We start from the raw sequence: 14,865 nt of genomic DNA on the forward strand, positions 1-14,865 counted from the left end.
CGGAGAGGATGTAGGACTCGGGAGCTATAATAGGTTTGGTAACCAGGCTAGAAAATAACAGAATGTCAGATTTATGTTCTGCCAAATAAACGTAGACTACCTGGAATACCATATGAGGTTAGCTACACCTATAGTCTTGAATTACCCATCAAAACTATACACTGAATGTTGTAAAAAGGAAGCGAGAAAATAATGGAGAGAGTACATGTACACCAACAGGCTTCAGAAGCGGCTGGAAAGAGTAGAAATTGTCCGAATAGATCTAGATAGTTCGATGGGGGTATTTGCCGCCTCCCTAACACTTAGTGTGTTATCTGTCTTTTTGGCCAATTCCTACTCTTTCCAGTCGCTTCTGGAGCACGTTAGAGGCTAGTAGCTGCAATGAAGTGGAAAATTTAGAATCATTCATATCGTGACATGTCTCTCCCTCCCTAGGTGTCTCCTGTGAGCGAGAACCGCGTGTCCTGGGGCCGGCCGTGGTGGGAGCGCTACCAGCCGGTCAGCTACCAGCTCCAGACCCGCAGTGGCAGCGAGGCGGAGTTCAGGGACATGGTCAAGAGGTGTAACAATGCCGGCGTTAGGTGGGTCTGTCTGTAATAGAAGGATCATACAGCAAGAACGTACTATACATATACCTCGAGGACTGGCTTAGTACGATATGAACGTACGTTCTTGACGTACGTCAAAGCAGGCCATTTTATATACAGGAAAAAGTCGACGTACGTCAGGTTTGTACCCGTGTGGGTCTAAGCTAGGACGGATAAATCAGTAAATATCCCATAGTTCACGTTTAGAATTTGCGGTCTGACACCATCCAGTATTTCCCGGTGGATTACGTCAAGTGTACACAAGTTCACTAAGTCCTCACTATCTTTTCTACTTCCAGTGCATGTCGCCTTTGGTCAGCGATAATATGATCCTATACATGTCGTGCTCTGACCTTAATACATGTATATCTAAGGTAGCGTTTTCCACTACTTGATAAACCGTACGTTTCGTACAGAATTTACGTCGATGCTGTGTTCAACCACATGGCAGAGGGGTCAGGGTACGGTACGGCCGGGTCTAGCTACAACGGCCTGGATTTCCCCGGTATCTACAGCGCCTTCGACTTCAACGATGCCAAGTGCCACACCGCAAGCGGGGGCATTGAAAACTACAATGATGCCGACCAGGTATGTAATTATCTCTAGATTTTAAGGTTTGCCTGGGAATCATGCTTTGTCCAGGACCCGTGGATGCTTCAGCGTTTCATATGCTGTCACGACTGTAGTGTAGAAATGATTGATGGGTATAACTTCAATATCATGGTCTGCTTGGCCTTTTTGGCAAACATTGAAAGCTTTCGAATATCTATATGGTACTGTTAACCATCGGGCACATCTTTTCCACAGGTCCGTAACTGCAAGCTGCAAGGTATGGCAGACCTGAACCAGGGTTCCGAATACGTCAGGGGCAAGGTCGGTGCTTTTTCTATTCATTTGTCCATAGAACATGCCATTTTTCTATCGTCCTTACACTAGAGTACTGCTTGTTATGCTATATATACAGTTTTATATGTTTTCGTACCAGTGAGATTCCGCGGTATCAGCAATTTAAGTCATCACCTTGGTGACCAATTACAATGTACTTGAGTCACTCATCGTCATCACACTCACGCCATCCAACCAGTTATTCTCATCTTAAACCCAGCTATCTTTTCTTTTACTGAAATCATGTCTTCTTGTTTTATCACCAACACAACTCACAGATCTCGGAGTTCTTGAACAAGCTGATCGACGCCGGTGTTGCCGGGTTCCGAGTGGACGCGTGTAAGCACATGTGGCCGGGAGACCTGGATGCCGTCTTCGGCAGACTGCACGATCTTTCCACCGATTACTTTCCCGCGAATACTCGACCTTTCATCGTCCAGGTACGCTCACATTAATTACACAACTCAGGGCCGGAAGAGCAATTTGTGTCTAGATGTCCTCATTCAAGTGCTGGGGGTAGGGGCAAGCACTTACTGTCCGAACCAGTTCACGTTGCTTCATACTATAGTATATGTGAACCACTTTATGATCTGAAATTGGTTACTAGTACTTTGGTTTCCCTTTACTGCTCACCGATCATGTTAATGATCATTCTGGCATAGGTATCATTTTCACCCGAGCGAAGTGAGGAAAGTCGTGTAAAGTGCATTTCCTAAAAACCCAATGGCAGGGTTCGAACCCGGGACCTCTTTGTCCTGAGCCGAATGCTCCACACAACCCCTCTAAATTGGGCTGATTATAATACTTAAAGTTCATGATCACCAACTTCTCGCTGTTGATACCCAAGTTCCGATGATAGTCTCTTGCTGTTAACAGGAAGTGATTGACGTCGGAGCAGGCGAGCCAATCACATCCGGTCAGTACCAACATGTCGGCCGCGTCACCGAGTTCAAATACTCCAAGTTCATTGGCGAGGTGTTCCGGAAGTGGAACAACCAGAAGCTGAGCTACTTCTCCAACTGGGGTATGTGCAAACTAGCTTAGCTATATCATCTATACTACTACTACTATTACTACTATTACTACCAATCCTGGAAAGGACAAACTGACTAATCCTGGAGAGGACAAACTGACTCGAATCCTACTACTGCTACTGTTACTACTACTGCTGCTGCGCATGCTACTACTACTATTACCACTACTATTAATCCTGGAGAAGACAAACTGACTGCATACCCCGTGCTTCAGGTGAAGGCTGGGGCATGCTGCCTTCTACTAGCGCCGTTGTCTTTGTGGATAACCACGACAACCAGCGTGGGCACGGTGCCGGAGGTGCCAGCGTCATCACATTCAGAGACTCCAAACTATACAAGGTGGACATCAGTCCAAGAGAAGATTAGTAGTTTCACATGAAAATCATGTTGGGAAGTCGCTGCAACCTTGGTGATTTATCTTCGTGATCACATTATCTAATGATAATCATACACATGCCTTTTCATGTATCCTCAAGCCTCTTCCGTACTGCCATAGCAGCTGGACTTTACAAGGCTAGCAAAAGACAGAAAACATCCCGCAGTATTTTCAAAGTGTAGCTGGTTAAATTGCACCAACTGCCTGATTAAAATGTTGATTTTTTTATGTGGTTTAAAAGAAATAAATGGGAACATGAGCGCTAGTCTGACATCATTTGATACTACCTGTCTATTGCAATGGAAAACCATGACAAAGTACGGAGTAAAGACATCTTTGTTCGGCTTCATCCCTAGATGGCCAATGCTTTCATGATGGCCCATCCTTACGGCTACGCCCGTGTGATGTCCAGTTACTACTTCGACTCTCACGCCACTGACCAAGGCCCACCGAGTACTAACGAAAACACCAACAGTGTCATCATCAACTCTGACGGCACCTGTGGAGGAGATTGGATATGTGAGCACAGGTAAGTCAACGATGCGATTCTCGCTAACAAAAAGCTTAATTCTACCGGGCTTCGGAAAAGCGGCTGGAAAGAGTAGAATTTGGCCAAATAGATAAGTAACATACCAGAATTGGTCCGTTAAATTTTGCCGACAAACGCCCTTGGCATGTTAGCTGTCTATTTGGCCAATTTGTACTCTTTCTAGTCGCTATCAAAGACTAGTAGAAAGTAGTAACAGCATGCAGTGGAGGTCCATTTTGTTGATGGCTTCAGTTGTAAAACTGTAAACTGCAAACGGTGTTAACGAAATCACAGAAATTTATTCACAAAATTGTTTCAAATTATGTGAATACTTCTTGAGAAGGCACTCGTAGAAGCGTAAAGATCGGTCGGCCTGTATTAGTGTCCAACATGGTCAAGTTGTTTAGGATTGGATGTCAGGAAAAGGCTACAATGCTGACAACAGCCAAGTGCCACCACTGTGGAAGGTCTTGTTGGCGTTTACACATTTTGTAGAATGTATTAAAAGTCACAAGGTTAAGCATCAAATTGTATTTTCCTACAGGTGGCGGCAGATCAAGAACATGGTCCAGTTCCGTAACGTGGTCACCGGGCAGACTCTGCAGAACTGGTGGAGTAACGGCAACAACCAGATCGCCTTCTCACGTGGCAACAAGGGCTTCATCGTCATCAACAACGATGACTGGAACATGAACGAGTGGCTGCAAACAGGTACGATGTACAGGCCATTGGTAACTAAGTTTAACCATGTGACGGTACCGTCACGTGCACGATACGTTTATTTGTGCCTCGAATTCCCAATTCTCTTCTATCCACTGTTCGGTAGAGGCAAACTGTGCTTCTTCGCCTTCAAGTGACCAACTCCGCTTGCAAGGTCTGTCTATTTGGCCAATTTCTAATCTTTTAGCCGCTTCTGAATCCTGGTGGTAGAGAAAATACATGCAGCATCATGCCAGATTATGACAGTAACTAGTTGCAGTTTACTACAATTACGTGTTGCATAATAATATGCCTTTCTCAGGCATGCCTGCCGGAAGCTACTGTGACGTCATTTCCGGCGAGAAGCACGGCAGCCATTGCTCGGGCACGACCATTACAGTAGGAGGGGACGGAAGGGCGCATTTCCACATCTCCAACCATGCTGATGACGGAGTCATCGCTATCCACCAGGATTCTAAACTGTAACTTATAAAGATCATGAGTAAATACATCTTTGCGTAGCATGTTGAAGTAAAAAGAATAAAAGACAATTGGTTGCAGAATGTATTTCTCTGATCCACCTTATTTGCTTGCACGAACAAGTCAGGTATTAATACCTACGGTTGAATAAACAAGCAAAAGCAAACAAACACACTCCCTCACGTGCACAGTCACAGTGTCTGTTAATGCTGCTGAAATGACCTTGTTTCAAGCAAACCTTGGGACTGCCGCGTGTTTTATCACCTGCCTAATTTCTCATAAACATCGGAAGACCTGTGTTGGTTCTCCATATTTACCCACAGTTAAAATAACATAAAACGATCGATCCATTACCTGTTACATAAGCTGTCTACGTCAGACTACTAGTATATTGGTTGACTAGAACCTTTGTAACGAGTGGGAGAGAGTCCAAATTCCAAAAACCAAAATACCCAGCTTTCTGTCATTACTTTCTTACTCTGGAAAATTGCCCTTTTTGTCAATGTCTATCGCTATCATTAAATGAAGACATGGATCCATTTAACACACTTTTGTGAAGGAGAATTTTGTTTTCCTGTAGATATTATAAAATAAAATTAAAAAATAAAATCTGCCAAATTGATATTTCGCAGTTAGGAATACGTTTTGTGAGTCGGGATTGCAGTCTAATTTTGCACACTAATGGAATGACATGTAAAAGTTGAAAAATTAGTTATTTTTTAATCTGATGATCTGATGAGGTTTTTAGCAGCCTGGGCACCATCCTCCGTAGTTATCACCGGCTCTCTCTTGTATGGCTATTATGGATGGCTTAAGGCACGTGGAGCATATCATAATTGCCTTTGACCCACTGTGGACAAAATGACCTGAAGGGTATTTGGCACGTGACTTTAATAATTTCGTCGTTACCTTGACCTTGACTCAGCAGCACACGTTGGCAGAACGTACTGCGCCTGCGCGAAACCGTGACGTAACGTGCACAGCATTTCCACGAAAGGTACTGTTTAAGGTCGTTTTCGGGTATTTAAGGTCGATATCCCGTCTGTAGTTTTCAAATATGTCAGGAAACATCTTTTGCAACAGATAAAATTCTGAGGCAACGTTGACCAAACTTCCAACAGAAACCGTTTCATGCAGGCGTAGTAGGTTATGCCGACGAGGTACCCAACAGGATACCCCCCCCCCCAAAAAAAAAAGACCGATCCGGGAACGCCTGAAAAGGAGGCTAACACGCGACCATTATTTCATGGAGCATATCATTATTTCATGCTATTGCTATCCCGGGACCAAAGTAAACATACGTTATTCAAACAACGCCCACCAATCATAACAGGTTAGGAAAGGTCTAGAATGTGTTCTGTCTTATCTCTACCTTCCTCCCAGACCGGTATAAATACACACCTCCCGCGCGTGAACCTCTGACCAGTTTTCACAGCTGTTCACTTGGCGGAGACGTGGGCCACAACAAGGTGAGCGCAATGTTTATGATATCTATGGGAGAAACTTGGCTCTGGTACGAAATAGTTGCGTTATCACGGGAAAGAGAACAGTATTTCATCTAATGCAATTAGATGAACGACAAAAAATATTCTGAATAAGGAAATCTGTCTGATATTGACATTTATATTTGTCGTCATCATTTAATATTTGAGGTGTTTTGAATAGCCCCAAAACAATTTATGCGAGGAGACCTTTTATTTGCTGGTACCATGTACCACTACAACGAATGAATAACTAGAACCGGTCTACGATACGAAACATTCAACATTCGACATTAAACACATGGAGGGATTTTGTGGTCCGTTGTCTGTATGCAGTGAAAAAGCTGCCTGCTAAAAGTCAAACTAGGCGTGTCATTTCAACACGTTATCTATAGTAAACTTGGTCAAGCGAAGATCCCGCCAATACGGGGACGCCTAAGCTTAGTATGGCTTTCTGTTGTCCTGTTGTGACAAACTTATCAGATAAGACCCTAAGTATGTATAATATGTAAGGTGTGTTAAGGTGTTACGCTTAGCTATTGTAGTGCGCAAAGGAGTGCCGTTTCTATAGGTTATTTGTTTGGTCATGTGGAACAGGCCACAACGACTTGATTTTATATATGACATCCTCTGAAGACCACCAAACTAGTGTGCGCGGGCGAATAAAAAAATTCCGGCCAAAAATAAAAATCTGCTAAACCACAGGGATACAAAGCTGGTATTGTGAATTTGCGGCAGTACATAGCGACGTATACAACAAGCCGGCACATGCTGGCTTTTCTGTGGAATTTATAAATCGGCACTGTGCGTATGTACGTACTGAGTTCTTGCCGTCGAGGAGCTTCGGTGATCTAGGTGCCATCCTCCAGAGTTACCACCGGCTCCGTATTGTCACTAATTACCATGGACTGACTACCCAGGCCTAGAGCCTCCGAGGACGTCATTTTTTTTTGAGAAAATCAATGCGCGCGCGGACCGGATGTCATCCATAAAATTAATTTGGTGTGGCCTTACTACATTAAAAGAATTGACACAAATTTGGTTTTATCCCTTTCATATAGAATCAGATGTGGTTTTGAATAGAACACTAAAATCTTTTTTTGCAATTTATTTCCCCTGTAGAACAACATCAGCATGAAGCTCCTCATCGTCCTGTCGCTGTTTGCGGGTGCGATGGCGCAGTGGGGCGCGAACCTCGAGAACGGACGTACCAACATGGTGCACCTGTTTGAGTGGAGGTGGGCGGACATCGCGGCGGAATGTGAGCGTTTCCTCGGGCCTAACGGCTTCGGTGCAGTACAGGTAGGGCGTCAAGAAGCTTTCCTACACGTCAAATGAAGTCTGCAGTAGCTCGTAAGTTTGGACTTGGGTCTAGACTTCGTCTTGATCTTTGTAGTAAACTCAAACAACTTTGTCAGTTCAAATGTTGGATCCCGGACATCTCGTTTTGATGAATGCCACCTTACCATATTGTGTTAAGCTCTTAAATGCAATGTGAAAATATCTGTCGGCGACCTCTAAACGTAAATGTAAATATCGAATAGTCTTCGGAGGTTTTATAGTATGTATGATACTTCGCTGCAATTTAGCACTAAGACTACGATTTTGTACTTTTAGCGTGTGATGTATCAATACACCAGTTCATCTCATATCTTGTTGCTTTGGTTAACGTGGCAAATGTAACAACTCCATGTTCTAGGTCTCTCCTCCAAGCGAGAACGCGGTGAAAGACGGGCGTCCATGGTGGGAGCGCTACCAGCCGGTCAGCTACCAGCTCCAGACCCGCAGTGGCAGCGAGGCGGAGTTCAGGGACATGGTCAAGAGGTGTAACGATGTCGGAGTCAGGTGGGGAAACTTTGGACATTGTAGTCTTCCTTTGCACAAACAGTAAAGTCTCTCACCTGTATACCATTCAATGCCTATCAGCCATCTTCCTCAGATCTTGTGACTAGAGTACACCTTCTCACCTTCTCGCCACTCGCTAGATGTAGGTGGTGAGGTTTGTATCTTGGGTAAACTTTTTATTTGCAATACATACAGCAACGGCAAATAGACTAGGATTGTTACACTTACACAAACAAACCCACGAAGGCTTGTCTCATCTGAATAAAATGGGAATTTTAAGAACTTCATAGTTGCTAACCACACATACATTCCAATTCTATCTGATACTATTTGGGACGACTTGGAATATATATACTAATGAATACATTCTATAACCTTTCAGGCAAAAAGCATCTAAATGTATTTTACGGTTTTCAATAAATAAATAAAAAGAAATAAAATGCGTATGTACATATCTTCATTTCTTACTAAAACAAGACAAATTATAGACGCAAATTATACACAGGATTTACGTCGATGCCGTGATCAACCATATGGCAGCCGGGTCGGGCTCCGGTACAGCCGGGTCCGGGTACAACGGAGAAGACTTCCCTGGCATCTACAGCGCCTTCGACTTTAACGACGGCAACTGCAACTCTGGAAGCGGAAACATCGAAAACTATAACGACGTTAACCAGGTGTGTATTTGTGTGTGTGTGTGTGTGTGTACATGTGTGTGTGTGTGTGTGTGTGTGTGTGTGTGTGTGTGTGTGTGTGTGTTCATATGGTTTGTTTGCCTGTGCATCTTTCCATGTGCTTTTAAGTCTTCATGCATATGACCAAGCATATTGGGTCTACGATGCTGGTTCGACTAGCCTTTTTCTGTATACTCCGAAAACCTTTACATGCTTACGGTATAAGTTTTCGCGATCAATCTAACCAGGGAACTAGATCTTGACGAATCATTTTTGACAAAGATGGGAAATTATAATGAACAACGATTGGGCTAAAAATGTAGATGTCACTCTTGATTTTTTTCGGATTCCGTTTGGTTTTGCTTTGTGATATCCGCTTGACGCATACTAGTATTCTTGCACTACAGGTCCGTAACTGCAAGCTGGTCGGTCTTCCAGATCTGAACTTGGGAAGCGAGTACGTCAGGGGCAAGGTCAGGGATCTTTCTTATCATTCGAGGTTTAGTCAAACATTTACTCCTAGATCTTATCGATAAACTTGCCATTAATAAATCTATACATTATCCATTATGTGTTTGTTTCTGCATTTTCCAGATTGAACATATGGTTACATAATCTCGCCTGGCCTCCAAGTAGAATAATATACTAATTTTCCAAATTCAGCACTTATTGAAGACACGCTGTTTTTCTGCTCACAGATAGCGGGCTACATGAACAAGCTGATCGACGCCGGTGTTGCCGGGTTCCGAGTGGACGCGTGTAAGCACATGTGGCCGGGAGACCTGGCTGCCGTCTTCGGTAGACTGCACGATCTTTCCACCAACTTCTTTGCGGCCAACACTCGGCCTTTCATCGTTCAGGTATGCGCAAAATAACAACTTGTTGTGACTACGAATTCGTGTAAGAGCTGACAGAGAAATACCACTCTTTCTCTTGCTTACTGCCTTGAGTCGCCGAGGAAACTGACAGACTCTCGTCCAGTTCCGTCGGTGGCCTAAGGCAGTTAAGCCCGCCAATCCATTTCTTAAGGGCCGGCCAACTCCCTCGGGCTACGACGCCCCCGTAGCGCTAATTTAGATCAGCGGGCTCACTGCCTTGAGTCGCCGAAGGAACTGACTGACAGCCCGATAGCCAGTCTGGCTCTCAGAGTACAGACTCTCCGTCCTCTGGCAATAGACCGATCCCGAATGTTCATCACAATTAGACGTTCAACCAATGAGAGAAGGGCAATTAGCGGTTCGACCAATGACGGAGGTGAACGGGGCTTCGGGATTGGTCTATTCCCATTGACGATAAATATCATCCATGTCAGCTCCTACCTTGTTGCCAACAGGAAGTGATTGACGTGGGAGGCGGCGAGCCAATCACATCGGGCCAGTACCAACACCTCGGCCGCGTCACCGAGTTCAAATACTCCAAGTTCATCGGCGAGGTGTTCCGGAAGTGGAACAACCAGAAGCTGCACTACTTCTCCAACTGGGGTATGTGTGGGATAAGTAACGTTATATTTGAAATTTAAAAAGGTAATATGAATATGCACGTTTAAGAAGTTACCATATAAGGCAACTCATCATAACAGGTTATAATCATTTACGTAATGTTGCTTCACCCAAATCCCAAATCTGTTTGTTTTATCCAAGTATATCTAGTCAATCGTAGTCAGTGGCTGTACGGTTGTATTTGCCAGTAGTAGATCAACCTTGGACCAAAACTAGCTATATATAGGTCTTGTAGATCATCAGTGCTAATATAGTCGATTTCCTTCTACTGGTGTGTTGGTATGTGTATGGTTATGCTACAGTCAAAGCAGACAGTGTGCTATCATTGATGTACCATTGTATATCCTGTGCAATAATACCAGGTGAGGGTTGGGGCATGCTGCCTTCCGGCAGTTCTCTTGTCTTCGTGGATAACCATGATAATCAGCGTGGTCACGGTGCCGGCGGCGCCAGCATCCTGACATTCAGAGACTCCAAACTCTACAAGGTAAATATCAAAAGATTTAAAAAAATGCATCTCCAGGTTCTGTTTACAAACTCTTGAGTAGCGAATATGCTAGTAGTACATGTACGTAGAGACACCTGGTTTACACTGGTAGAAGTTATCTTTCAGAATAGTTTATGGTCAGGATGGTAAAAATAGGATATTGGTGGCGTGGTAGAAGCTATATCCAACTGCATAATGCACATTCCCTGTCAAAACTAACGATAATATTCTCTATTTCCAGATGGCCACTGCTTTCATGCTGGCCCACCCTTACGGCTACCCTCGTCTGATGTCCAGTTTCTACTTCGACTCTCACGCCACTGACCAAGGTCCTCCCAGCAGCAACGGTAACACCAACGGTGTCCAAATCAACTCTGACGGCACCTGTGGAGGCGGCTGGATGTGTGAGCACAGGTAAATCAACATTTCTGGCCACGTGCTTTGTTAATCTCCAAGCAGATTCTTAGGGGCAACGGGACTGTGTTGGCCGCCTAGGGATACACGCCGGCGGACAATATTGACTCCCATTGCCCCGCGAGAATCTGCTTGGAGATTAGCGCTTTGTTGTCTATGAGTTATGATGTGTTTACGATACTTGACGTATTAACGACACTTTTTCGTCTTGCACCCGAAAGAGCCAAAGCTATTGCCAGAACGTTTTGCTCACTGCCACGGTTTATTTACTTCATTCATGAATAGAGTCGTGTATACCTTCTGCAAGAACCCCTGACCAGTCCTCAACAAAGTTGGCTTTTCCTGACGTCCAACACACTGAAAGTAACGCTACATGTACCGTAGTGTAAATTCAGTAGCAGGCTCCTGGTGTTATACTTACTAGTATTCCCATTTTTGAACTTCCTTCGCTGTGGTGACATCATTGTCTCAATTCTTGATATCTCAGGTGGCGGCAGATTAAGAACATGGCGCAGTTCCGTAACGCGGTCCACGGACAGACTCTGACAGAACTGGTGGAGTAACGGCAACAACCAGATCGCCTTCTCACGGGGCAACAAGGGCTTCATCGTCATCAACAACGATGACTGGAACATGAATGAGTGGCTGCAAACAGGTACGATGTATCAACTAGAAAGGTAACATTTGCAAATCAAATGCATAATGTTTACCGTCACACATATGGTCTGCTCTGTTATTCTTACTCAAACACATTCATATATATGGTCAGACAGGAGTCTAAATCCCTCCTGCTATAAAATTGCAACATGATGTAGCCCAACACTAGTTACCATGGTAACAGACAGTCTGGTTCAGGTCATTGTACCTTTTTGTTTGGGGAAGAAGAGGAAACAGAGCAAAACAATATGTCTTCCTTCAGTAAACATAATGAGGTTATAGCAAAATTTTAGTTTAGTTGCAAATTAATAATACTAACGTTGTGTTTAGCTAAGATTACCCATTTTTGCCACAGACAGACGACTCAATGAAATCAACATTATCATATGCTATCTTTCACAGGCATGCCTGCCGGAAGCTACTGTGATGTAATTTCCGGCGAGAAGGACGGCAACCACTGCTCGGGCACGACCATTACAGTAGGAGGGGACGGAAGGGCGCATTTCCACATCTCCAACAACGCTGATGACGGAGTCATCGCTATCTACGAGGGTTCTAGGCTGTAGAGCTTCATCTCAGATGAAGTGGTCCAGAGCAACTAGTTATGCGTCTCGAAAGCACAACTGATTACTTGAAATAAAATCTAAAAAAAACCTAACAACATACTGGTGTTCACTTTATGGTACCTCCCACAAACATATAAAGTTACTAGTAACGTTATACACACATAGTGTACACCTAATCAAGAAAATCCTTCCATGTCACGAAAGCAGTAAAGTAGGCTTCGTGCGTGGGACGTCCTTTCAATGTTACTTCATGCTCCTGAAAAATGAAAACAAATCTGGCATTCACTTCATCTATTGTTGGGAAAATGCAAGTTTGCCCTTGGAGAAATGTTTGCTTTTAAGACGTACAAACTTTGATGTTGGCAGCTATGTAACATCTTTTTAACACATTGTGATGATATGAAGTTTGTAAGTTACTATGTATTTGTCTCATATCTAGTTTTCTCATGTAAACATGGAAAGTGTTTTGGGAAAAAGTTTGGGGACTTGTCACCAAACTAAAATTCTTCTAGCTAGAACAGATTTGATAGGTATCTAGGCCATTGGTAGCCTGACTAAATCTGCGCTCCTAGCTGGGGGGCGGCTGGTGTAATTCCGGGCCGGCCGCTAGGAGCGCAGATTTAGTCAGGCAAGGCCATTGGCTTTTACAAAAAAAGTGTTTTGGAAAATGGAAAGAATGTTGAGACATTTCTATATTTCTCCATGTTTACAGGAAGCCCCAATTTGTAGTGTTGTGTTTTATGTACCAATAAAAGTTTCATATGACAGTCCAGGGAACTCTGGTTTTATTGCATATGCGAAATATGAGACCAATCTATCCTGCCGTTCTTGAGTTATCCTGGTGAAGAACACACATAGGCGCTGCCTAAAGTATAACCACCATTTGACGAGCGTCATTGACGTCATCATAATTATCATATGAATATCGACGACCTGGTGTTGACGGGTAAACTGAACAGGCATGCACTGTAATCCAACATGGTGGACGTGAAAAGCCTCTTTACTTGCTTTAGATTGTTGTTCGATAGACATGGAACTAAATATAATAATTTGCCACTGCCCTCAAACAAGAAGAAACCCCCCCTGGCTCCAAAGAATTCATCGAAGCGGCATGGAGTTAGTTCTCCCCATCTGAGGCCGAACATGGAAGCCTCCAGCCACACCTTGTTTAGACGACGTGTCTAGACGTCGTGTCTAGACGCCGTACGTCGGGACAGAGCGTCTGGGTTACGTCGGGACAGAGCGTCTGGGTATATAAGGCCTGACTAGCAGGCCAAGCTCACTCTCGTTGAGGGTTTAGTTTTACGTCCTTGTGACTCATCATATCGTTTTGACTTGCTCTGAAGAGAATGGCGAGGATTAACAACACCGGTGAGCCCAATTATACTTCCAGTATTGTTCGCTACACAGTTTCATCTTACCCATAGAACGAATCCCATTAACAGAAATCGTGACTTACTCATGCCGATTGATTATGAATGTTTTCTGGCCTGATGTCCAATCTATCTACATAGCTATCGCAGTTTGGGTACGTACTCTTCGGGGCTGCAAGCTCTTCTACCGCCAGACTCAAATATGCTCCCGGTAGGATATTCACGACGACAGTAGCAATCAGGGGCTAATCAATTACTCGATCCTGTCGTAAGATAAGTCCTACAGGCGCAAAACTCGGTCGGGAAGAAACTTCGAAGAGTGTCCTCTAAAAGCGCGATATACCAAGCTCGAGTACTTCTTTAAGAAAGGAACACTAAACTTCTGTCTCGTAAACAATCGTTACCATCGGAAAGGATGGAAGCCATTCTTCCTATTGGTAAACAAAAGTGTAAATACTAGGTACAAATAGTAGATCGCTTCGTCAATTCTGTGAAGTTTCGTAGGGTAGAGTATTCGTTTAGTGTTTTATGTGTAGGCTTTTTGACCCGGGTTCGAATGCCAGCTTGAGCTTTTCCTTTTTCTCTTAGTATGTGTATTTTTCAACGATCATGCTGTCGTACATTTGCTATTATTTACCAGCGCCATTTGCTGTACAGCGCAATCTTACTAGAACAACCCTCTCTCCTTTGTTTGTAATCTTGAAAACTGGCTACTTTCAAAATGAAACGAAATCGCCAACGATCGAAAACCTACTTGTTTTAGGTCGTTGACGTTGAAATTTCCATTGTTATGTGAAGTCGATCGCGTTTATCAAATTTCCCGCGCTTTATAAAAATGTTTCAGAGGTTCGCTAGATGGCGCTAGTTATGGATCGGTCCTTCTTGTCACAAACTCCCAGTCATTTTACCAAGTGAAATACATTTGTATGTACGGAGAAATGCGTTACGTGTATACTTTGTTATGCCCCTGAAGTTTCCATAAAATGTCATGTACTTTTCTTGAGTTTGTACATGTGTACCTAGGACATACAGGGGATATCATTTATGGTTTTGGTAGCACCTACAACATTGTCAATTTGAGGCTCCTTGCCAGTAAATCAGCGTCCTTTGTTTCCGTCTTGTATATAAAACGGTCGTTGCCATTTGTGACGGCTATATCGCTGAATGGTCGATGCTATATCATCATAATGTGGCTTAAAATGTGAGCTGAGCAATGTCTATTGTGTTGAACGAAAGTTACTCAAACTTCAATGTGAATAATTGTACCAACACTTTTTCT

The 14,865-nt window shown here is 43.7% G+C and overlaps 1 protein-coding gene across 2 annotated transcripts in view; it reads left to right on the forward strand.

The window, feature by feature from the left end:
- LOC109477159 (alpha-amylase 1-like) overlaps positions 1-12,312 on the forward strand; it is a 13,241-nt gene extending 929 nt beyond the window's left edge. Inside the window, exons 3-11 of one of the 2 annotated variants that reach the window (XM_019778222.1) lie at positions 436-581; positions 1,004-1,175; positions 1,395-1,460; positions 1,751-1,912; positions 2,349-2,496; positions 2,721-2,845; positions 3,239-3,411; positions 3,956-4,122; positions 4,433-4,667. In XM_019778222.1, coding sequence (XP_019633781.1) covers positions 436-581; positions 1,004-1,175; positions 1,395-1,460; positions 1,751-1,912; positions 2,349-2,496; positions 2,721-2,845; positions 3,239-3,411; positions 3,956-4,122; positions 4,433-4,596 — 1,323 coding nt within the window. In that variant the 3' untranslated portion in view covers positions 4,597-4,667. Of the gene's footprint in view, positions 1-435; positions 582-1,003; positions 1,176-1,394; positions 1,461-1,750; positions 1,913-2,348; positions 2,497-2,720; positions 2,846-3,238; positions 3,412-3,955; positions 4,123-4,432; positions 4,668-12,049 lie in introns of those variants that run through there. The other variant, XM_019778221.1, reaches the window with a different exon arrangement.
- The last annotated feature ends 2,553 nt before the right edge of the window (positions 12,313-14,865 follow it).

This window comes from Branchiostoma belcheri, unplaced genomic scaffold (genome assembly GCF_001625305.1).
Source record: "Branchiostoma belcheri isolate BF01 breed outbred unplaced genomic scaffold, Haploidv18h27 scaffold4, whole genome shotgun sequence".
In the NCBI taxonomy this organism is placed as follows: domain Eukaryota; kingdom Metazoa; phylum Chordata; class Leptocardii; order Amphioxiformes; family Branchiostomatidae; genus Branchiostoma; species Branchiostoma belcheri.